Genomic DNA, 24,681 nt, shown 5'->3' on the forward strand with positions numbered 1-24,681 from the left:
GACTCTTTCTGCTGGGTCAGTTACAGGAGCAGGGTATTTAAAACAAGTTTCCGCCCCCGGGCACGCGTGGTGTCGCCGCGTGTTGAAGAGAAAAGGTTAATGAGGAGCTGGTCTTCAAACGGCCGCGCGCAAGCGCGCCACTCCCGTTGTTTGGTCCGTCAGATATTCGTGTCCCCAGCATGTAATTAAGAGTGCCATCTACTTCACTCCTTACGTGTGAGCACTCTGTAATTGGAAGAGAGAAATCTCGTTATGCATCAGCGGACTTCTCGCGTTTTGCATTTCAGGCCTCCGACCGCGCAAAGATTGTGCCGCACCACCCGCCTGTATTAATTCAAAACGTGCTCGTGTTGCAAACAGACGCACTGCCATATCAGTTTTCATGGAGAATTGGATGAAAAGATTTCTTTCCGGACCCTGTGTCTTTGGACTGCAAAAGAGATCGCCCTGCATTGATCGCATTCGTTCAGCGGACTCCCCTGTAATTCTCATTACGTCCTCTCGCGGCCCTTAATGACACGCTCCGTTCTGAGGGACTCCTTCGATATTTTAATGAGTGTGTCCGTGGTATTGCAGGGGCGAAGGAAAGGTTCAGTGGGTGAGCTGGAAACGCCGTGCTTTACGTGTGTTCTTTGCGTCACTAGTGAGGCTAGCGGCTCCTCTGGTCGTGCAACGTCCCTGTACATGGATACGGGTGTGACAGCAAGTTAAAACTATTGTAGTAACTGTGTTAATGAAAATTAATTTGTATAAATTCTGTATCAATAAACAGAACAGATTATTCAAAAATCTTTCTCGTTGGAGAGGACAAGTGTTATTGTGAAAGACGTGGAACGTAATATAAATGATGTTGCTAATAATGTAGGCAGTAACACCAGCACATGGATTTCCAACAGGTTCTGCGGCTTTCTTTTTAATGTCTCTCTCTCTCTCTCTCTCTCTCTCTCTCTCTCTCTCTCAGAAGTAGGTTTATTTAATTTTTTGAACGTCCCAGAGAACATGGATCAATGAGTTGCAAGACTGCTTTCTACATCACTACGCACGCACACACGCACACACACACACACACACACACTTTTCCATGAAGTACAGGAAACGTAACAGTAATAATGAAATAGATAAAAGATTCTTTTGTCTTTATTTTCAAGTAAGCATGCGCGATTTGCAGCACGGTATTGACACTTCCTTCTTTAAGTCTTGGATTTCACATGTTCTACAAATTCTACTACTGAAAAGAAGCTGTAATCTAAAAGGAATGATCTTAGGGCTTTACTACAAAGAGATAATGATGAAATAATTTTACTTTTATGTGGAAGACTATTGTAAATTTCTGTCGCAGTGTTTGTGGTAGAACTAACTGATCTCCTTACTAACTGGTCTAGATGTCCTTACTAACTTCTACTTTTCCTTAAAATATATTCATGCGTAGTTTTTATTTATGTGTAATATAGGCAGAACAGCATGACTAGCATGTGGACAACGGAGGAAACGTGCATTTTAATAGAGCTAACGAAGGAATTATACACACGTCCATTTCCGTAAACAAACTGTGTAGTTTGCGAGCCAGATACATCCGAAAACTGCCGCCGGAAAGCGCTGCAGTCCAAAATCACGATGAGGAACACGTTTCGTATGATGCACCAGCTTGTTCTAAGCGTGCGCCAATCATGATGGAAACTACGTCTGGCGAGCTTGACGATGAGAAACACGTCCCTTGTGAAGACTGCTTAACACTTAACTGCAGCAAAACACAATACATACAATTACTAATACGGAACTCTAGTAAAAACGGAACTTTGTTGCCACAGAGTTGTCAAACAGTGAGTGAAGTGGACTGTTCAAATTCGTAGGCATGAGGGTAGGTCAAAGATTTCTCGGAAGTATCACTTTTAGAATCTCATACAGAAACTGAATGCTGCTGCTACCGAGCGAGGTGACGCAGTGGTTAGCACAGTGGACTCACATTCGGGAGGACGACGGTTCAAACCCGCGTCCGGCAATCCTGATTTAGGTTTTCCGTGATTTCCCTATATCGCTTCAGGCAAATGCCTGGATGGTTCTTTGAAAGGGCACAGCCGACTTCATTCCTCACCCTTCCGTAATCCGATGGGACTGACGACCTCGCTGTTTGGTCCCCTCCACCCATATGAACCAATCAATTAACCAACCAATGCTGCTGTCGTCACCAGGATATTATTTCGTATGGTGATTTATTTTGGGGCAACTCTGTTCTCTCCAAGAAAATTATTAGCTGAGAATGGCGGTCAGTCTGATCTGCGGTGTCAGTTCGCGAAGTTCGCGTAGGCCGTGTTCAGGTGTTCCGGATTTCTGACCCTGCCACCTCTGTTCAGATATTCCGTCGTGGAATTTGTTGTTGCCAGTATTGACTCATTCAGAAGAAAACGCATCACTGATGCAGTGGCCACTAGGTGAAAAACGACATGCACTTTGATAACATTTCCTTAATCACTGCACAGAAAGGTGAGCCCTAGTCAGTAGGTTTCATTTTCAACTGACTTCCATCAGAACTAACAAAAACTTTGTGATACACTCCAGTTATTCAAATCCAAGCTGAAATATTTGCTTGTTTCACGCTCCTATTCTGTACACGATTCCCTGACGGTAGTTGAGACAATTTCTCTGTATCATGTTATTTATCTACATACTCTTTCGCAATTTCTTCGTATTTTATTAATTCTGTGTTTATAAATTTTCAAAACAGCATTCTGTTACCATGAACTGACTCGTTCCATTACCAAACAGCTCTAGCTCGCAGTCCCACGGAACCTGATAGACAAATAAATAAACAAAGAAAACAATTCAGTGTGAAATAAAAGCCTACTCTAGTCATTGACATTCAATTCATTCTTAGTCCTGCGGACTAATCTTGTAGTAGTAGTAGTAGTAGTAGTAGTAGTGGGTTGCTTTTACACGAACATTAGGTATGTCATGTTATTACACTTTAAGAATAAATAAATGAAATTCATTCATACAAGCATTCACGTACAGTGGTACTTCATAACTGACGTCATGTCTTAGGTACCATGATGTTCTGTTCTACTAAATAGTTGATCACAACTTTTTATTTACCGACTAACGGCTGCTGTCAGGGCTGCAGATCATCTTCAGTTCTAGGTTGGGAGAAAAAGGAAACAACAATTACGATTTTACGCAACTGCGATATTACAAACACTTGTCATGGGTAGCAGAAATAACACGAAAATGTTATGAATTTACACCTACATGGAGCCGCAGAGTGCGACTTCTTAACTAACATAAAAAGTAAGGATGGGGAGTGGATAAATTTTTTCGCGTAGTCACGTGACATGTGCGTAAGTCATTTATAAGTACATTAAAATAGTCTACAACTATTCCTCCCTATATAATTAAATACAAATTGATTAATTTCAGATTTAAAGTACACGTTGATGTAGTACATTTCAGAATGCACCAGCAGAAGACCTAAAGTGTACAGTAATTCCGTTACGGCGAGAGAGTGTTTCTTCCGCGTAGGTGTGTATGAATGCGATAGTCACCTATCGGAAGACGGTCGATTGCAGAAACATACAGACAATATCCAAACCACTTGTCGAATAATACCAATTTTTTTAAACAGCTTTAAGACATTTTGTAGGGAGAGAGCGTTCTCTGGGTTACAACTGGCACGAGACGTTTACGTCTGGCCTGCGGGTGCGGCTTGTGGCCGGGAGGTATCTGATGTTCCGTGTCCACATTGCACGATTAGCATGGCCAATCAGCGGGATGCGCAGCTATACGTGCAAGATGTAATCAGCCCGATCGCCTACAGTGTGCCATTAAAGCGCCGCTACCGTACCCAGTCTCCTGCAGCAGCTCTACGTGTTAAGTAAGCAATAAACACCGCACTAAAGATAAAAAGGAATTACTTTACCATTCTCGGGGTGGGGGTGGGAGTGGGGTGGTGGTGAGGGGTACGACCAAAAGCAACTAGAATACGCTTTCTACGAATGCAGGGGCTGTAGTGACGAACTGTCCTGAAATGCAAAGTGTTTCCAAAACATTAACCCGATCTAACAAGACATCTACACAGGATGGGCAAAATAAAACTGGCTCAGAAAATATTTCAGACGCCTTAAGATAGGCAACCGTACTAAGATCATTCGCACCAGAGGTAGATGATGAGAGCTGGATTGCCTATCATAACCCTTTGACTCCCAACGGGACATACGTGTCCTTCCATAGGTTATCAGAGAACCAGTTGGAATTTTTGCATGTTATTGTTATCCGTGTCCCACTGGTAAAGAAAAGCCTACTAATGGTTGGCAGAATTCTTATAATCACACGTTATATTGTTAGCCCTCATCTCCGTTTCGTCACATCGAATTAGTTCGCACCTGCAGATTGGCAACCCCATTACCAGATTCGCAAAGCGAGCTGTCTTCGCTCCTTGCCGGACTCATCGCGTCAACGACTTGCACCCACGATTTGACGCTTACCACACCAGAAACGAAGCACATAGTGAACACCTATAATGTATATTTGGAACTTGGAGAGACGCTCTGTCCACTGATGTGTGCCTGTTTTCAGAGTGTCTTGCAGATTTCACGCAGTCGTCTTCTAAAACTCTGCAGGTACTTATAAATGATCTTGTATGTCCCTCACCCCACCCCAACCCCTACCAACCCCTTTGAAAAGTAAACGGTGGCAAATATTCTTTTCATATTGTTACTTATGACGGATACATTAATTAAAATAACGATACATTAATGTTTCTGAAAACTGTTCGTAGACGAAAGATTAGTCACCTCGAAAGACTCCAGTCACAACACAATAACTCTAAACACAACCAACAAACACACACACACAAATTCTAAAGATTGGTGAACCTTACAGTAACACAAATAAACAGCAAAGAAAGGCAACCGAAGGAGAAAGGATTGAAATACAAAGTAAATTCAGACGTAGATGAAGATTACATAGAAAATATAATTATGGAGGCAGAAAGTGCGTTGGCAAGGGAAAATAGGAGAGAAAGCAGCAGTATCAGTATTGGATTAACTAGAGAATTACTAAAAAAAGAAATCCATACTATAATAACAAACATGAAAACACAACAGAAAAACAACACAAACAACTTCAAAATGAAAGTCATCATTTCAAAAGCAGACAGGGGGAACACACTAGTACTTACAGACAAATAAAAATAGGCTACATTGAAAAATCATGACAATTCATCTCCAAAGCAACATTACAAAAACAAATTCCAGAGAAAAGTAAAGAAACACTCTGAAAAATATAAACATCATAGTGGCTAACATGAATAAAAGAAAGCTGGCACAGATAAAGCCCACTGAACCTGACCTCCGAAGCCAATTAAAGATCCGCAAACCGAATCTCCCTGTGAGGCTGACACTCCATTTCAGAAAATCCCCCACTTACAAAGTTGCAAGAGATATTTTAAAATAACTGCCTCAAAATTTCACAGTACAAGAAGATAGAGAACCATGAAAATACTACACAGCTAATACAACAAATAAAAGATACAAAAATCCTAGACACAGGAACACTCCTCTCACTTGATATAGAAAGCATATATTCCAACATACCAGTACCAGAAACAATGAACACATAGATAAAAATCTGAAAACATGTATTCAAGTTCCTGATGAACAGATTAATGAAATACTCACATTAATAAAGTTCATAATAGAACAAAATTACTTTCATTTCACTAACGAATAGATGGATTACTAATGGAGTCCCCAGTTTTAGGAGCCTTAGCAAATATTTTTTATAAACCACATTGAAAAAAACATTTTCTTAAAAAATATTACCAAAAGAATACAACATGTTATATTGTTTCAGGTATATGGATGACATCCTTTGCTCAATAGACTGGCCACAAACAACAACTGAAAAATTATATACTAACATCAACAAGTTACACAAAAATATAAAATTCACAATTGAAAGAGAACAGAATAATCAAATTAACTTACGAGATATAACAATCAAAAGACAAAATAATAAACGTATGTTCGAAATTCTCCATAAACTCACTGCAACTGACATTATCATTTCGCACGCACAAAACCAAGACCCAATGCAGTACGGCTCAACAAAGAAAACTACCAAAAAGAACTTGACACAATAATGCAGATAGCAAAAAATAATGGTTACAGTAGTAACATAGACACAAAGCTAAAGAACAAAATTAACAGTAAAATAAAAGCAGGAAACAGAAAACCACAGATGACAACGCAACAGAATCACAAACACGCAGCATCATAACAACTACCTAGAATAATCAGCAAAATATAAGAGAAAACACTAGATGGTACACAATGGCATACAAACACAAACTCACACATAAAATCACCATCATCTTCAAAAGACAGGCTATAAACGTACCATGCACAACAAACAGTTCTATCCAAAAATACATCCCAAAACTGACAAAAGACATAGACATATACCAAGAAGCAGGTATATATCAGTTACAGTGTAACACTTGTGATGCCAGATACATAGAACAAACAGGCAGAACATTTGATGTTAGATACAAAGAACGCACGAGATGCTGGAAGTATAGGACAAACCACTCAACATTTGTAGAACACCTAAGAGAACACAATCACAAACCAGCCTCTAGAGAATAAGATATGGAAATAATTACAATCAGCAATAAAAAACACCTCCTATCCTAAACTTGCAAGAAATTAACTACGTACAGAAAACGGAAGCAGAAAAGAAAACTGTGCTGAATGGTCAAATACACATGACAAACAACTCACTGTTTACACTAATAGATAAAATAATAGAGTAACAATCCAGCAGAGGATGATAATAATAATCCCCAACATCTTTCCACTCACTTGTCTGTGAACCCCTCCATAAAACATTTAAACCAAAACCCAAGTCAGCTGAGCACCAAAACTTTCAACGATTCTGTGAAACCTATTACATTCACTTTCAGCTTTCTTCAAATTGCCCTGGATAACCAGACACCCATCCACCCACCCACCAGCACACACACACAATAGACGTTATTTTTCATCACATACTTCCTTAGGATGGCATCATTCATGTAAAAAAAAAAAAAAAAAAAAAAAAATCGGGATGGGACATAAAATGGATCACACAGTAGTTACGACTTTAAATCATAGTTTTTGGTAAAATATCTGTAACTAGTGACAGAAGACTAATAGTGCTCCACAGCAATTAGCGCAAACAATATGAGAATTGTAAAGAAAATAGTTTGTAACATGAAGAGTACTTACGTTTCGTAAGTGAAGTTATAGTGACCAGATGAGAGGAAACGCAGATACCAACCAGAAACGCGAAGAACTGTAAAGAATCATTTATTTAAAAAAAGAGACGTCTACTGTTTTATAATCTACATATATCGCATATCAAAACAAAACTGTATCATTCTAGATTCCACTAAATATGCCATAAAGAAAAGGCAAAACGCGTCTGAAAGAAATAAAATCCATTACATATAAATTAAAGGTGGGCGAGGGGGGGGGGGGGAGAGAGAAAGAATAGGTATTACTTATGTCAGCTGCATCGGGACATTACGCGGAATCAGCGGCGACGAGTGGCAGTGTGTACTGGACCGGAATTCGAAGCCGGTACCTCGTGCGTACTAGGCAGGCGCATTAACCACTGCGCCATGCGGGACACAGTGTCATGGCAACTGCCCGGACTACCTCGGCACGCCTCACGGCCGACCCACGTTCCCACCGAGCGCTACCTATCTGTAGTCCCTGTCCATTTCTTCCATGCACGTTACTCTGAGATCACCCCGGGAGGTCGGACGTACTTGTGCATCCGCGCGGAAGAAGATGGATCCATTTTCCATCTACGCGAATCGATTATCACATTCATATAACATACATTGCAGAAAGAAAAGGCGGTTTTTACTTAGAAAGCTAATACTTCTGTGGTTGCAGTGAATTGTGGCCAGGCAGACAAACTTTTCATTTGGAACTAGTATGATGTGTGATTGTTTGGAAACTATTGTATTCAAGTTAGATATAAGTCAACCCCTTCCCCCCCCCCCCCCACGAGTCCTTTTGGATTCCCCTCCTCTGCCTTTCCCCGCTCCCTCTCGCGTCTGCCCAGCAGCTCCCCCCCTCCTCTTATGAGTCCTCGTCCTTCGTCAGCTCCTTCCCCCCCCCCCCCCCACTTCGTTTTTCATCTCCTTCCCTCATTTCTTTCCCATCATCTGTCCAGGTTCCCCCCCCCATCTGCCCTCGGCTGAGGGTGTGTCATATTTGTACCAACTTTTTAGTGCAGTGTTCAAGTAAGTGTTCAGTGTTGTGCGTCTTTTCCAAAGTGTTGCGAACAGAAATCATGCTGTAGCTGGGTGTGATTTTAATATCTCTTGCGTACAGAAACCAGACTGTCACTGTGTTTTTTAATAGTCTCTCTATTATTTTACCTGTCTGCTTCCTGTGTATTTTATTAGCATAGCCAACTCTTTGTTTTATGTTTTAAGTTCCACAATTTTCCGCCATTTTACCATTTAAGTCACCGATTTTATCGCCTGCTTTTATAACTTATTATCTTCATTAAAAAAAAAAAAAATTCTGTAGGCTGAAGAGCTACTAAGCTGCTGCCATCCCGCCCCCTTCGGGGGGGGGGGGGGGGGGAGGGGGATCGAATCTCAGTAAAGGGTGTATATATATATATATATATATATATATATATATATATATAGGGTGTTACGAAAATGTACGGCCAAACTTTCAGGAAACATTCCTCACACACAATGACAGAAAATATGTTATGTGGACATGTGTCCGGAAACGCTTACTTTCCATGTTAGAGCTCATTTTATTACTTCTCTTCAAATCACATTAATCACGGAATGGAAACACACAGCAACAGAACGTACCAGCGTGACTGCAAACACTTTGTTACAGGAAATGTTCAAAATGTGCTCCGTTAGCGACGATACATGCATCCACCCTCCGTCGCATGGAATCCCTGATGCACTGATGTAGCCCTGGAGAATGGCGTATTGTATCACAGCCGTCCACAATACGAGCACGAAGAGTCTCTACATTTGGTACCGGGGTTGCGTAGACAAGAGCTTTCAAATGCCCCCATAAATGAAAGTCAAGAGGGTTGAGGTCAGGAGAGCGTGGAGGCCATGGAATTGGTCCGCCTCTACCAATCCATCGGTCACTGAATCTGTTGTTGAGAAGCGTACGAACACTTCGACTGAAATGTGCAGGAGCTCCATCGTGCATGAACCACATGTTGTGTCGTACTTATAAAGGCACATGTTCTAGCAGCACAGGTAGAGTATCCCGTATGAAATCATGATAACGTGCTCCATTGCGCGTAGGTGGAAGAACATGGGGCCCAATCAAGACATCACCAACAATGCCTGCCCAAACGTTCACAGAAAATCTGTGTTGATGACGTGATTGCACAATTGCGTGCGGATTCTCGTCAGCCCACACATGTTGATTGTGAAAATTTACAATTTGATCACGTTGGAATGAAGCCTCATCCGTAAAGAGAACATTTGCACTGAAATGAGGATTGACACATTGTTGGACGAACCATTCGCAGAAGTGTACCCGTGGAGGCCAATCAGCTGCTGATAGTGCCTGCACACGCTGTACACGGTACGGAAACAACTGGTTCTCCCGTAGCACGCTCCATACAGTGACGTGGTCAACGTTACCTTGTACAGCAGCAACTTCTCTGACGCTGACATTAGGGTTATTGTCAACTGCACGAAGAATTGCCTCGTCCATTGCAGGTGTCCTCGTCGTTCTAGGTCTTCCCCAGTCGCGAGTCATAGGCTGGAATGTTCCGTGCTCCCTAAGACGCCGATCAATTGCTTCGAACGTCTTCCTGTCGGGACACCTTCGTTCTGGAAATCTGTCTCGATACAAACGTACCTCGCCACGGCTATTGCCCCGTGCTAATCCATACATGAAATGGGCATCTGCCAACTCCGCATTTGTAAACATTGCACTGATGGCAAAACCACGTTCGTGATGAACACTAACCTGTTGATGCTACGTACTGATGTGCTTGATGCTAGTACTGTAGAGCAATGAGTCGCATGTCAACACAAGCACCGAAGTCAACATTACCTTCCTTCAATTGGGCCAACTGGCGGTGAATCGAGGAAGTGCAGTACATACTGACGAAACTAAAATGAGCTCTAACATGGAAATTAAGCGTTTCCGGACACATGTCCATATAACATCTTTTCTTCATTTGTGTGTGAGGAATGTTTCCTGATAGTTTGGCGTACCTTTTTGTAACACCCTGTATATATAAGTACAAGTGTTAAATTCCGTTTGTAATCTTGAATTTCGCGATAATGTCTACTTGTTTCTAGATACAATACGTTATTTTTAAAACTAGAATACTGATTTTGGCAAGGACATAAATCTCTGCTTTCTGTTTTTTAGATACAGTTATTCATAACGACGTTAATAAATCGTGTTTATATCTTTGTAATTTTCATTCCTTTCTTTTAAACCTGTTATTTCGTAAAATCTTAAGTTAACATTAAAATCGTATACATTTAAATAATGACAGGAAATGCTGCATCATATCTTCTAATTCAAAAGTTGCTCTAACGTACTATTTTTTCACGATAGCTACCACAAAATTGCACTTCATAGGGCGCTTACCATAGTTTCACCCTATAAATCGATAGGCCCTGTTAAGCTGCTCGTGTTAGAGGTGTGCTGTTATGTGTTTCAGCGTTCTGCCACACTCAAGAGGCGCTGTCGTCGCTGTGCTCGCTGATCACGGGCGACGCGCTGCTCTACTCCATGTTCCGCGTCGACGCGACGGCCGAGGCGTGTCCGTTCCGCGGACCGTTCACGTTCACGTACAACCGCGGCTACGGAGAGTGCCGCACGCCTGTCTCCTCCATAGACTCGTGCACCGACGACTCGCGCCTGCTGCTACGCTACCAGGCCTGCCCCGACATCTCCGGCACCGAGAGCACAGGCAAGTACCGTCCGAGGCATCACTGCCGTCTCATTTCTCCAGCTACAAGCTCCTTTTATTATCTTAATGACCACGTCCAATCGAGACCACACCTTCTCCAGAAATACGACACGTAAAGACACCTCATTATAAGCCCTTCCTCCTCGAGTAGGAACGTTCCAGTACCAGATTCGATACAATATTTGGTATCTCTGAAAATATAAACTATATCGAACATTATTCTTAATTGAGATTTCCTCAATACACAGGTTGTTTTTACTCAAACGTGATAATGACGAACAAATTTTAAAATATAATTGCATAAGTATTCAACGCTGTCTGTTCAAGATGTTCCTCCGTCTATTTCTATCTGGTGTGTTCTGCTTCTTCTGCACCCGTCTTAACATTATTAAGTGCACATTTTGGATTCATGAAGTCATGGGGTTGTTTTCATCTCTTTCTTCCTTCAGTTTCTTACCCCAATATAAGGTTTGCTATTTGTGTTCCCTCCATTCTTCTTTCACGTCCCTTCCACTACACTTTCCTTCCATACAACGCATGAAATTTTTTCTCTTTCATTTACATTCTCTTCAATACTTCATTGTTATTTATTTTTTATATCTTGAAAATTTTGGTAATTTTCTCCAAAACCCATCTCTAATACTTTCAGCTTATTAGCATGTTTCTGATAAGTTGGTGCCGGCCGGAGTGGCGAAGCGGTTCTAGGCGCTAGAGTCTGGAACTGCGCGACCGCTACGGTTGCAGGTTCGAATCATGCCTCGGGCATGGATGTGTGTGATGTCCTTAGGTTAGCTAGGTTTAAGTAGTTCTAAGTTCTAGGGGACTGATGACCTCAGATGTTAAGTCCCATAGTACTCAGAGCCATTAGAACCATTAGATAAGTTGTTCAACCTCTGCTCAGATATCGACTTCAGCGTGATTCTTTTAGTTCTGTTCTTCACATTTCCACTCAACAAGATAGAGTTAACCATCTCAGTGACTTTTCACCAGTTACTAATTATTTTATTAATTTCAACATCCGATTTTCCTTCTGTTTCTAAACTAGATCCCAGGTAAAAAAAATATTTTTTTTCATTTTGTTTCCATCTATGCTCACTTCGTCTGATCATTGGCAAGGTGTTCTGTATTTTGATAGTTAACCCTCATACCTCAGTTTTAACAGTCAGTTGCTAACTGATTACGTAAGTAATATCCATCCTCCCCTATCTTGTGGCTCAAATGGCTCTGAGCACTATGGGACTTAACTTCTGAGGTCATCAGTCCCCTAGAACTTACTCGTAGAACTACTTAAACCTAACTATCCTTAGGACATCACACACACCCATGCCAGAGGCAGGATTCGAACCTGCGACCGTAGCGGTCGTGCGGTTCCAGACTAAAGCTCCTAGAACCGCTCGGCCACTCAGACCGGCCCCTATCTTGTGCTATGACTAATTGGTCATCAGCAAATGGCAAATGCTGTAGATATCTTTAATCCGTAATTTCTAATCCCATTCTCCTATATTTACGAGACCATGTGCTAAGATTAATATCCAAAATTCTGCGCATACATCAGTAATATCGCAAGATATTCATTGCTTTTAACCGATTCTGAAGCTTTTCTGTAACAGAACAGTATACTATCTGCAAGATAAAATCACACAGAAGTAATGAGAAACGCCGGTGCCGTGGTTGTTAGAAGACGAACCACTGAAGGCAATGGTAGAACCGAGAACAGTAAAGTTTGAAACGCAACGGCTACCAGAGAGCTGGCGACCGCCACAGCCGGTTGCGAAAAAGAAGTATTGATTCACGAAAGGTAGCAGCGGACGAATCAGAAATTAGTCTGAAGCACAATTCGTTGTCAGCCAAACACAGAACAGCCAAAGAAAAAGTCAAAGCAAGACAGTAAGACGTAGCCGTGCTGGACCCAAAATACTGAATGGCGCGTGACGTATAGCTTTATAAAATGACGGAGAGTGGATGTCAAAGTGTGAGGTCGCCACATTAGGTTACTTACAAGGGAACCTCCCCATCGCACCCCCCTCAGATTTAGTTACAAGTTGGCACAGTGGATAGGCCTTGAAAAACTGAACACAGATCAATCGAGAAAACAGGAAGAAGTTGTATGGAACTATGAAAAAAATAAGCAAAATATACAAACTGAGTAGTCCATGCGCAACATAGGCAACATCAAGGATACTGCGAACTCAGATGCGCCGTGGTCCCGTGGTTAGCGTGCGCAGCTGCGAAACGCAAGTTCCTTGGTTCAAGCCTCCCTCGAGTGAAAAGTTTTAATTATTTATTTTCAGACAATTATCAAAGTTCAGTCACTCGAACATAATCAACTTCGCTCTGCAAAATTCCAGGACATGTTCAAATTTGCTTGGACACATGCAGGATTTGACGGTCTACACACGGAAAAATTTGAAAACGTTAAAAACATATGTTTTGACAGAGCACAGGGAAAACTGTGCGACTGTGAAACTGTTGCATTCATTTGTTGCAGTTTATGTGACAAACTCTTATGTTTTCATCACTTTTTTGGGAGTGATTATCACATCCACAAAAAGACCTAAATCGGGCAAGGTAGAAGAATCTTTCAACTCATTCGTCAAGTGTGCAAGTTAGATAGGTCGACAACATATTCCTGTTAGGTGACGCACATGCCGTCGCCTGTGTCGTATAGAATATATCAGACGTGTTGTTCTGTGGAGGAATCGGTTGACCTATGACCTTGCGAGCAAATGTTTTCGGTTCCCATTGGAGAGGCACGTCCTTTCGTCTACTAATCGCACGGTTTTGCGGTGCGGTCGCAAAACACAGACACTAAACTTATAACAGTGAACAGAGATGTCAATGAACGAACGGACGGATCATAACTTTGCGAAAATAAAGAAAGTAATATTTTCACTCGAGGGAAGACTTGAACCAAGGACCTCTCATTCCGGCGCTGCTCACGCTAACCACGGGACCACGGCACTCCTAAGCTCCCGACGTCCTTAATGTTACCTATCTTGCACATGGACTACTCAGTTCGTATATTTTGCTTATTTTTTTCATAGTTCCACACAACTTCTTCCTGTTTTCTCGATTGATCTGTGTTCAGTTTTTCAAGGCCTATCCACTGTGCCAACTTATAACAAAATCTGAGGGGGGTGCGATGGGGAGGTTCCCTTGTTAGGGGCGTTACCTGGAAACTTCGTCTCATCACCTGACCAGCGAAGGATCGGATGCTGACGACTCGAATACCTCTGCGATATCTGATTTATCCTCCTAGTCGACTTTTGCATTGCACGACAGCAGAAAAGGACTTATTTTGGATAAAAGGTGAGAATTATGTCGCATGAGCGATGTCAATGCAGACGATATTTCGTACGTAAAATATAATATTTTTGACATATTTTATCTTCACATCTAAAAAGAGTTCGTGATTCTTATTTGTAAACGAAATTGTTATGTTCTAAAAAAGAATCTGATATTTTTACACTCGTTCTGTAAAAGCTCTGTAGTGTTGATTTACACACAAGGCTTCTCTAAAAAATCTAATTTCTGTAAAGAAACTGGTTTAGATATTCATTATTTTTGATGAAAGGAAATTTGCACTACTGGTTAACGAAACCAAATCTAAATTTACACAAATATCAAAGGAAAAAATTCACAAAGGCATCAGGAAATAGTTAATTTTGCAAAAAAGATAAGTACGGGTGTAACATTTGTAAAGGGAGACCAAAGCTTGAATACAGTAAGGAAACTGAAATGGAGATACAGGTTGTAGTAGTTAGGCAAAGATGAATACACTTGCTCAGTCCAGACTAGTGTGGACAACTCTAACAAACCAATCTACAGACTGGAAACCACAAAAACAACAACAACAACATCTGACAGGTAGTATAAAAAACTGTGATTATGTATATCCACCACCAAGCAAAATTATGTAGGAAATAGAATTACGAATATGCAACCCTTCCCCTTTCTTCCACAGTACACTAAGCAAATGAGGCGTTGTTTCATCTGCAAACCCTCATACTCATTTGACAAAAAAATCAAGGAAAACCTGTTAAATAGCAGTACATCCATTAAATGTGTGTAAACTTCCGCTTGAAAACCTCAAAATAAACTGTTTGCTTACTTCCTCCGAATGTCTAAAGAGGGGAAAGGTATGTGCAGCTTTCAGCACTTATTTCTACTCTAAGTTTATATCTTTTCAGACAGCATTTTTTTGTAGACTTGTGTGTATTCACAACTAAAATTGCGCTGGAAGACTAAAATACGCGGTTCCTTTGATTAAAAACTGTAGTTTACGAATTAGCATTTAAAAGTCCGTGTTTTTATGCATTAAAGACCGTTTGGAGCTACTCTTGGCTGTATGATGTGATACATGTGCCCAGTAAATTCTAAAATAGCTCCCTTGTGAGCAGTAAAGGAATTTCGTCGTGATACTTCCATACATAACGCCCGAGACTAATAACAAGGAGCCGCTTTTGCATTTAACAACATGGAAGAGAAGTAATTTAGTCCTGACAGGCGCGGCGGTCTGATATTTTATTAAGTTTAGGTTTTTGGGTGCGTGAAACTGTTCTAACAAATTTCATAACAAAATATTGTGGCGTTTCTTGAACACCATTTTCCCGAAAACATCGAAAATCAGTTACCTGCGTGTCTTTACGGCAACTAAGTGGATAAACTGCAATATACAGTAACTTCACGGAGGAAAATAAAGAGTCTACTTTTTTATTGTGGAAACTGCGAGACATACGATAATTCTAGCGACGCAAGTGGCATGCTTCAGAAATTACCTGTTATTTTACTTGGAATTCGTCGTTTTCTACTTCCTTTATGTGGTAGAAAACGTTGCCAGATTTGACGAGAATAGCTGAACAAGAATTTGAATCCTGCTTCTCCTGAATATGTTTCCAGAGCTTCACTGTCTGTGCTGCTTCGCTCTGTTCATGCATTTTCATTGGACTCCGAAGTGAAGTCTTCATAACGAACTATTACCGATATCTTAACACTGACTGTTGGCCACGGAAACCTTACAGATTTTTAGAATTCCGGCTATTTTTATCGTTTTTCATTATTTATTAAGAAGTCTAGCAACCAGTGAAGATTGATGGAGCCTGTCCATATGCGTGGTTTTTTTTTAATTTAAAACCTGGAGAAGTAGTACTCCATCAAAAGAGGTGATCGGCTGTCTATCGATATTTTCGTGTCCCGTCAGTGTGTTAAGAGGTCCAAAATCGTTTCATATAGCACACAGTGACTGCGGAAGGAATATATTTTATGGATACAAGTGTTGAGCTGTTTGTTTTTCGATTTCTTAGTTGTCTAAGCGAAAGTTCTGTCATCAGGATTTCCAAGTTTCTATCGGTGCTTGACATTTGTTCGTGGCTTGATGAAGTAGTCTCACAGAGGGAAGTTTATTGCTAAAGAAACAGAAAAGGTGTATTAGCCCTAGTGAAAAAGAAACTGTAACTCCATAAATTACGTGCACATTGCGAGAATCTGCTTCACTGTTGAACTATTATAAAATTCCACTATGTTGTTTGAACGTAAGTTAATGTCCCTTTGTTGTCGTTTGGGCTATACGCCGACATTCTCTCATTAACGTACTACTTGCGTGATTCCTTAATGCCATGTGCAGATTTCCGTTTTCATTTCTGACGTGCTACTCTCATTTTACTGATAATTGTTGCCCAACTGCCCTTCCATGGTTATAGTCTCTCTGGTGCCACATAACTGTCCTCGGAAAAGATTATTCACCATACGAAACATTACATAACAACACACTGTTTCTACCCTTAAATGCCATCTGAACTGGCAGCCAATGGAGTGCCTCCAATAGATTTGCATTTACAAGGGGACTCCGAAACGCAATACTGCAGCGGTTCTCGCTGGCGTGGAGTCGACAAGACTTGGATGATTTACGGAGATATGTGGCATCACATGTTTACGCACAGCTCATGCAAATTACGTGAGTTAATTATCATGCTAAGGGACCGATGGCCCTTGTAGTCTGGTCCCTTCAATCCCACAAACCAACCAACCAGTTATCATGCTCCTCAAACCACTGTAGCAGGATTCTCACCTTGCAACACCGACAGTTATCCTGCTAACCGATTCTGTCGCTGTCGGGGAACACATCAAGCATGAAGAGATGCCATGGTCCGCAGTAATGTCCATGTAGACCACAGCTGTTATGGTGCTTCAGTTACTACCAGAGGTCCCATGGAAGCCCAGGTGAATGTCCCTCAGAGCATAATACTTCCCCGCACTGGTCTGTGTTCGTGGAACCGCGAATGTTCCGTGCAGCCTTTCCTCTGAATGACGGCGTACCCGGAAACGTCCGGTTTAAGAAGAAACGTGATTCGTACGACCAGGTGACGCGTTTTCATTGACCCACGGTTCATTCTCATGGTCCCGCGTCCACTGCAAACATAACTGATGATGTGCTGGGTCAACATGTTAACGTATTGGGGTGTCTTCCAAGTTCTTTGATGATGCGTGGACGTCCAACACCTTGCCGCTTCTCCTGGTTCCAACATCTTTCAACTACCAGCAGTAGGTGCTCATAACACTACACGGGAACAGCCGACCAGGTGCTCGTTCCAACTTGCCGGGCCATCGACACTATGTCAAACTCCTTTATGTCAGTACGTTTCCCCATCTACAGCTTTTATTCTCGTTAGAATGATTCTCTATTCGTCTCTTTATCGCTTACGTACTTTCCTTACCACGTCAGATTCCCGCAACGCCACCAGTCTCGCGATGGGCAGTGATAATAATGTTTTTGACTCGTCACTGTAGTTACAACGATTGTCGTAGTTTTTTTTTTCTTTGTTATCAGTTGTCAAGAAGCTAAACTGGCCTCGGTTTGTACTTTGTTTCGTGTTAGTAAACAGTGAAAGATGAGCTGAAGTCGTATTTGTTGTACGGATGCAGGTTAAATTGACTATCGTGTGGAAACACTTAGGATTTGCGAAGATTTCTGTCAGCGGACTTCAGGCAACTTCCCCTGAGTTGCACCGTGTTGGAACAGCGCGGACCAAGTTTGTGGCACCTCTGCTGCCTCTGGCGCCACCTTAATTCATTATGCCGCTGTGTCCTCTGACACGGCTCATCTGATAGGTTGACTCACCCCAGGGTGAGAGGTTGATACTGGCGGGGTGTACACTCTCCGAGCGAAAGGCAAATATGTAAATGTGTGTGTCAAAAAATTGGCTCTGAGCACTATGGGACTTAACTGCTGAGGTCATCAGTCCCCTAGAACTTAGAACTACTTAAACCTAAATAACCTAAGGACATCACACACATCCATGCCCGAGGCAGGATTCGAACCGTCGCCCGTTTCCAGACTGTAGCGCCTAGAACCGCTCGGCCACTCCGGCCGGCTGTGTGTCAGCTTTACGACTGTTCTCTAACTATTTAGCAACAAATATGAATGGCCGCCCATTTCATAGAGTATATTTGAGCTATCATGGTGGACCGGTGGTGGGATGGGGGGTAGAGAAGACTCCTTCGCTGAGACAGAAGCTGGTGTGTTGGTACAATCACAGAGAGTTGGCATGCTAGTCATCGGGAGCTCCAGGATTTGGCCCGAAATTGATCCTCTCAGGCAAACATGAAGCCATATAGTGCAATGGTAACCACACAGGACTCGCACTCAGGAGGACAATACACCCCTCCCGGCAAACATGGCGATTGTTTACAAACTTTCATTCCGGGACCGCCAGCTTTTTGCATGAGAAGAAGGGAGGAATATTGGGGTTTAACGTCTCAACAACAACGAGGTCATTAGAGATGGGGCAAATTCCCGTCCTGCCATCTACATTTAGATTTTCCGTGATTTCCTTGAATAAGGCAAATGCCTGGATAGTACATTTGAAAGTGCACAGCCGATTTAACCTCCCGATCCCTCCTTAATCCGATTTCTACAAGTGGCTGGCTGAGTTAACGAAGAGCATTAACCTCACACGCAGGACAGAAGAATAGGTTGCTATTTGCAGCATCGTACTTAAGACCTCTTGTTTCGGAGCCAAGAGTGTGGATTTAACCTCAGACACAGACGATTCTGTAAATATCTTGGAGCTTGGATGCCGATTTCTTGAACTCGGCAATTGGATGGAGAATTGTAGGGTCCCTTTTATAGGTGAGGCGTGAACTACAAGCAGAAAGTGGATACTCGTTGTTTGTCGTACACATGTGTTTCATCTGCGAGAGGCGGGGGGATGGTCGTTAAAAATAAAAAGAATTCTCCATCGACTTGGTCAGTTACGTGGCTTTTCTGAAACGGGAATAAATAACGTACATTAATTACTGATGGAACATTCGTCGTTGCAGGACACAAAAAGAAAACGTTAATATGATTTTAGTTAACTTTATGAGGTCCATTGTAGGTTCCCATAATCAGTCTCACTATTAACAGTAATAATGTCCACGTTTACTAGAAAAAGAAAGAAGCTGCAACTAGAAGTAGATAGCATTGAAATTTTAAATTACAGTATTGAAGTATACAAACGAAATACACAAATCGCCAAAACCGGAGCCGTATTTATTACTATAAAAATATGGGTAACATTGAGTTTAGTTATTGCAGACTAGAAATGAGAAATTTTTGTGGAAGGAAAACGTCTAACACTGTAAGAGATTGCCTCAAGTGCTGTAGTGACAGAAAGGGTCAGGAAATGATTGTGAATATAGCGATAAAATTTCTGACCATGTTACAGTAATATTAGATTTCAAATTAACACCGATAGACTGAGATACTTATGTGAACCTAATATATGGAAGGAACAGATATTCGCATAATTTTTCACTACACATCTTTTCTGAGAATTCCCGTGAGCGGTGAGTTACAGAAACGACTCGCGTGGGCATGATATTGGACTTCCAGGTGACGAACAGACACAAGTTTTCGAAACAGTTATCGCAGAGAATACAGTTCGAGACAGTAAAGTTGTACAGGATCAATGACTATAGGCATCAGAAGGAATGTTGTTAAGGGTAGGAAGATATTTCTGCATAGGAAGTGCGATAAAAACAGAATGCACATTACAGAAGCGGCATACACCTTCTTTCCCTAGAGTTTATCGCCTTTAGCACGGGGTTAGATTTGCCAATATTTGACAATTTTTCTTTTATTTAACTTGTTGGTCGAATGTCGTTCTTGACGCCAGAGTCGTCAAGGGAACCTACAGGAAGGAAGTCACATGTACCAGCTGTCTGAGAATCATGTGAACTTAGTAATGTATGTTATCATGTTTTAACTGTTCGTGTATCGTGTACTCCAAGGCACAATTTTGGTACGAACACAGCCTTTACCTTATCACGGTGTCGGAAATCGGCTGTAAACCACCCTCAAGCTTGCCGATGTGCAATCCGCCTCGCCTTGCCGATGTACGAGGTGCATTCAAGTTCTAAGGCCTCCGACTTTTTTTCTAATTAACTACTCACCCGAAATCGATGAAACTGGCGTTACTTCTCGACGTAATCGCCCTGCAGACGTACACATTTTTCACAACGCTGACGCCATGATTCCATGGCAGCGGCGAAGGCTTCTTTAGGAGTCTGCTTTGACCACTGGAAAATCGCTGGGGCAATAGCAGCACGGCTGGTGAATGTGCGGCCACGGAGAGTGTCTTTCATTGTTGGAAAAAGCCAAAAGTCAGTAGGAGCCAGGTCAGGTGAGTAGGGAGCATGAGGAATCACTTCAAAGTTGTTATCACGAAGAAACTGTTGCGTAACGTTAGCTCGATGTGCGGGTGCGTTGTCTAGGTGAAACAGCACACGCGCAGCCCTTCCCGGACGTTTTTGTTGCAGTGCAGGAAGGAATTTGTTCTTCAAAACATTTTCGTAGGATGCACCTGTTACGTAGTGCCCTTTGGAACGCAGTGGGTAAGGATTACGCTCTCGCTGTCCCAGAACATGGACACCATCATTTTTTCAGCACTGGCGGCTACCCGAAATTTTTTTGGTGGCGGTGAATCTGTGTGCTTCCATTGGGCTGACTGGCGCTTTGTTTCTGGATTGAAAAATGGCATTCACGTCTCATCCATTGTCACAACCGACGAAAAGAAAGTCCCATTCATGCTGTCGTTGCGCGTCAACATTGCTTGGCAAAATGCCACACGGGCAGCCATGTGGTCGTCCGTCAGCATTCGTGGCACCCACCTGGATGACACTTTTCGCATTTTCAGGTCGTCATGCAGGACTGTGTGCACAGAACCCACAGAAATGCCAACTCTGGAGGCAATCTGTTCAACAGTCATTCGGCGATCCCTCAAAACAATTCTCTCCACTTTCTCGATCATGTCATCAGACCAGCTTGTGCAAGCCCGAGTTTGTTTCGGTTTGTTGTCACACGATGTTCTGCCTTCATTAAACTGTCGCACCCACGAACGCACTTTCGACACATCCATAACTCCATCACCACATGTCTCCTTCAACTGTCGATGAATTTCAATTGGTTTCACACCACGCAAATTCAGAAAACGAATGATTGCACGCTGTTCAAGTAAGGAAAACGTAGCCATTTTAAGTATTTAAAACAGTTCTCATTCTCGCCGCTGGCGGTAAAATTCCATCTGCCGTGCGGTGCTGCAATCTCTGGGACGTATTGACAATGAACGCGGCCTTATTTTAAATCAACGCGCATGTTTATATCTCTTTCCAGTCTGGAGAAAAAAAAATCGGAGGCATTAGAACTTGAATGCACCTTGTACAATTCGCCGCGCGAATAGGATCCAACTCTGAATTAACTCCCTGTATCTCAAGTTAGCGCGCAACGGATTACGCTGTACAAGCAGGTCGTCAACATAAAAACATTCATCTCTGTGAATAAAATTATCGAGTGTCGATGAATAAAATTAAATGGCATTATACAGTACGCTATAGCCGCGTATGTGCCGAGCACGGTTGTGAAGAATAGGGAAGACACATTGTGGATCAGTAGCCGTGTCATTAAGAAAAAAAGGAGGGCATCATCGATAGTTAAAATAATGACAAAGCTTCAGTTTGACGTTAAAACTCTTCTGTCTGTGGCGGCCGGAATGGCCGTGCGGTTCTAGGCGCTACAGTCTGGAATCGAGCGAGCGCTACGGTCGCAGGTTCGAATCCTGCCTCGGACATGGATGTGTGTGATGTCCTTAGGTTAGTTAGGTTTAATTAGTTCTCAGTTCTAGGCGACTGATGACGTCAGAAGTTAAGTCGCATAGTGCTCAGAGCCATTTGAACCAATCTTCTGTCCATGTTTGCTTACAAATAGATTTGCTTTTATATAGAGTCCGCCTTAAGCAAAACACAATTTTTCTTTTTCTTTTTATTCCCCAAACATTTTACGCTGTAATTTCAGCATCATCAGTGTTTTTTGTGCTATCATCTATAAAACAGGAAAAAGCTTTACTATATGAACACAAATAAATTGGAGTTTTTAAAATAGTATTTACATATTTGAAAAACAACCAAAATTTTGTATATGTATCTTGTTACCACATGATGTGGATTTCATGGATTTTATGTAATTCATCAAAGCGTACTCTCTCCAAAAGCAAATCTAATGACAAAACTTTGCTGTCTAATTGAAGCATGCCGGCCGGTGTGGCCGAGCGATTCTAGGAGCTTCAGTCTGGAACCACGCGACCGCTACGGTCGCAGGCTCAAATCGTGCCTCGGGCATGGTTGTGTATGATGTCCTTAGGTTCGTTAGGTTTAAGTAGTTCTAAGTTCTAGGGGACTGATGACCTCAGATGTTAAGTCCCATAGTGCTCAGAATCATTTGACCCATTTTTTAATTGAAGCAAAATCGAGCTTTATGAAACAGAAATTCGAGAAATGTTCATTAAACTCGAAACTAAATTACATCTACCGTTCTGCTAGAAGATCATAAGAAGTTTTGGTCTGATGCATACTAAAGGTAAATCATCTCTTCAGTCTCAATGATCACAGAAACGGAAAATAATACAGACATGGACGACGTACTGAATCTTTTGGAATTGTTAACGGAGGAAGAACGTATTCCTCCTTTCGTTCATCGTAAAATTCTAAATGGCATGTATTGAGATAAGCTTTTCGGAATTGAAAATCAAGTAAAATTGCTGAACAACTGAAAGGTGATTGAACCAGACGGTGTCTGCACAGTTCTGTGTGAGATATATGAGAGACCTCGATACTTCTCCAGCAGCAGTTTATCGTAGGTCAACGAAGCTTGTAACCGACCGCAAGGAAGCGCACCATTGGTTTGATGGGTCGTCATGTGGATGTAGGTAACTGTAGACTTGACATATAATGATCTGTTTAATATGGAATAACTAATATTTACTGGATGTTTCAGAAGTGGTGGTCAATATTCAGGGGTATAACAGGAATGATCATTCGAAACAAAAAAGTCTAGTAAACATGGGGTCTAAAACGCATACCTTAAGAGCTATGAGCAATTCTAGATCTTCGATACTGTGAAACAAATCTCTTCTACTGCAAGTTCTTTGCTTTCCGTATTTTGGGAAGCGGTTGTAGCCGGCCGGCGTGGCTGAGCGGTTCTAGGCGCTTCAGTCCGGAACCGCGCGACTGCTTCGGTCGCAGGTTCGAATCCTGCTTCGGGCATGGATGTGTGTGATGTCCGTAGGTTAGTTAGGTTTAAGTAGTTCTAAGTTATAGGGGACTGATGACCTCATATATTAAGTCCCATAGTGTTCAGTGCCATTTGAACCATTTTGAAGTGGTTGTATGGACCAAAACAGGAAAAAATGTCTAGTAAACATGTGCTCGAAAATGTATACCTTAAAAGTTATGAGCACTAGTTCATTACAAGAATTGTGTTTCAAAATAGCGAAGATGAACAAGTGCTCATAGCTCTTAAGTCATGCGTTTGAGGACACATGTTTACTGGACTTTTATTCTTGTTTTAGTCCGTACTACCACTTCCCAAAATATGGAAAGCAAAGAGCTCGCAGTGGAAGAGATTTGATTCACTATTACATACAGAAGAATAGACGTTGATCTCGGGGAATAACAGTTTAGGTTTCGGGGATATGTAGGAACACGCAAGGTGATTCTGACCTTACGACTTATTAAAAGAGATATGGAAGAGAGGCAACCCTAAGTTCTTAGCATTTGTGAATGTAGAGAAAGCTTTTAACAATATTGGCAGGAATACACTCTTCGAATTTTTTCAAGTAGGAGGAACAAATTACAGGGAGGGAAGAATTACCTTGTACAGCATGGCCGGCGACGGCATGCTAAACTAGACCCGTGTAGCGTGCTGCGAGCCATGTGCAGGCCAGGCCCGGCCTGTCATTCGGCTTTGCTCAGTCCTTCTCGTAAGTACCCTTAACAGCGCCTCATTTCATTTCCTATTGCGGTGCGGCATGTTTCGGCCGGCAAAACTCTGTGTTCGGCAGAATCGTGCTGTCATCGTTGTTTACCCTTCGCTATTTGTTTCTGCTATGAAGGGCATTCACAGGTCCAGTGGCTGTTTGCTCAAGAAGAGGCAGTCTATCAATCGTCACGCTCCTTTAAAATGAAAGGGAATGATTGGTTAGTCGGTTGGTTGGTTCGGGGAGTAAAGGGAATGTATTGCTTCAGTCAATGACAGAAGAGAGGGATGAGAATTCTCAAATCACACAAGCGTCGGGTAGAGCATATTTGCTATGAAACGACATTACAGTCCCATTTAGAAGAATTTTAAGTGTTAGTTGACAGTGAAAGAGCAAATAATGACTGCAATCGACAGAC

The 24,681-nt window shown here is 42.0% G+C and overlaps 1 protein-coding gene across 1 annotated transcript in view; it reads left to right on the forward strand.

Moving 5' to 3' along the window:
• The window catches only part of LOC126469563 (uncharacterized), a 635,094-nt gene that overhangs the window by 281,774 nt on the left and 328,639 nt on the right, over positions 1 to 24,681 (forward strand). The window contains exon 4 of the mRNA XM_050096682.1: positions 10,723 to 10,974. Within this exon, the coding sequence (XP_049952639.1) occupies positions 10,723 to 10,974 (252 nt within the window). The remainder of the gene's footprint in view (positions 1 to 10,722; positions 10,975 to 24,681) is intronic.

This window comes from Schistocerca serialis, chromosome 3 (assembly GCF_023864345.2).
Source record: "Schistocerca serialis cubense isolate TAMUIC-IGC-003099 chromosome 3, iqSchSeri2.2, whole genome shotgun sequence".
Taxonomy (NCBI): domain Eukaryota; kingdom Metazoa; phylum Arthropoda; class Insecta; order Orthoptera; family Acrididae; genus Schistocerca; species Schistocerca serialis.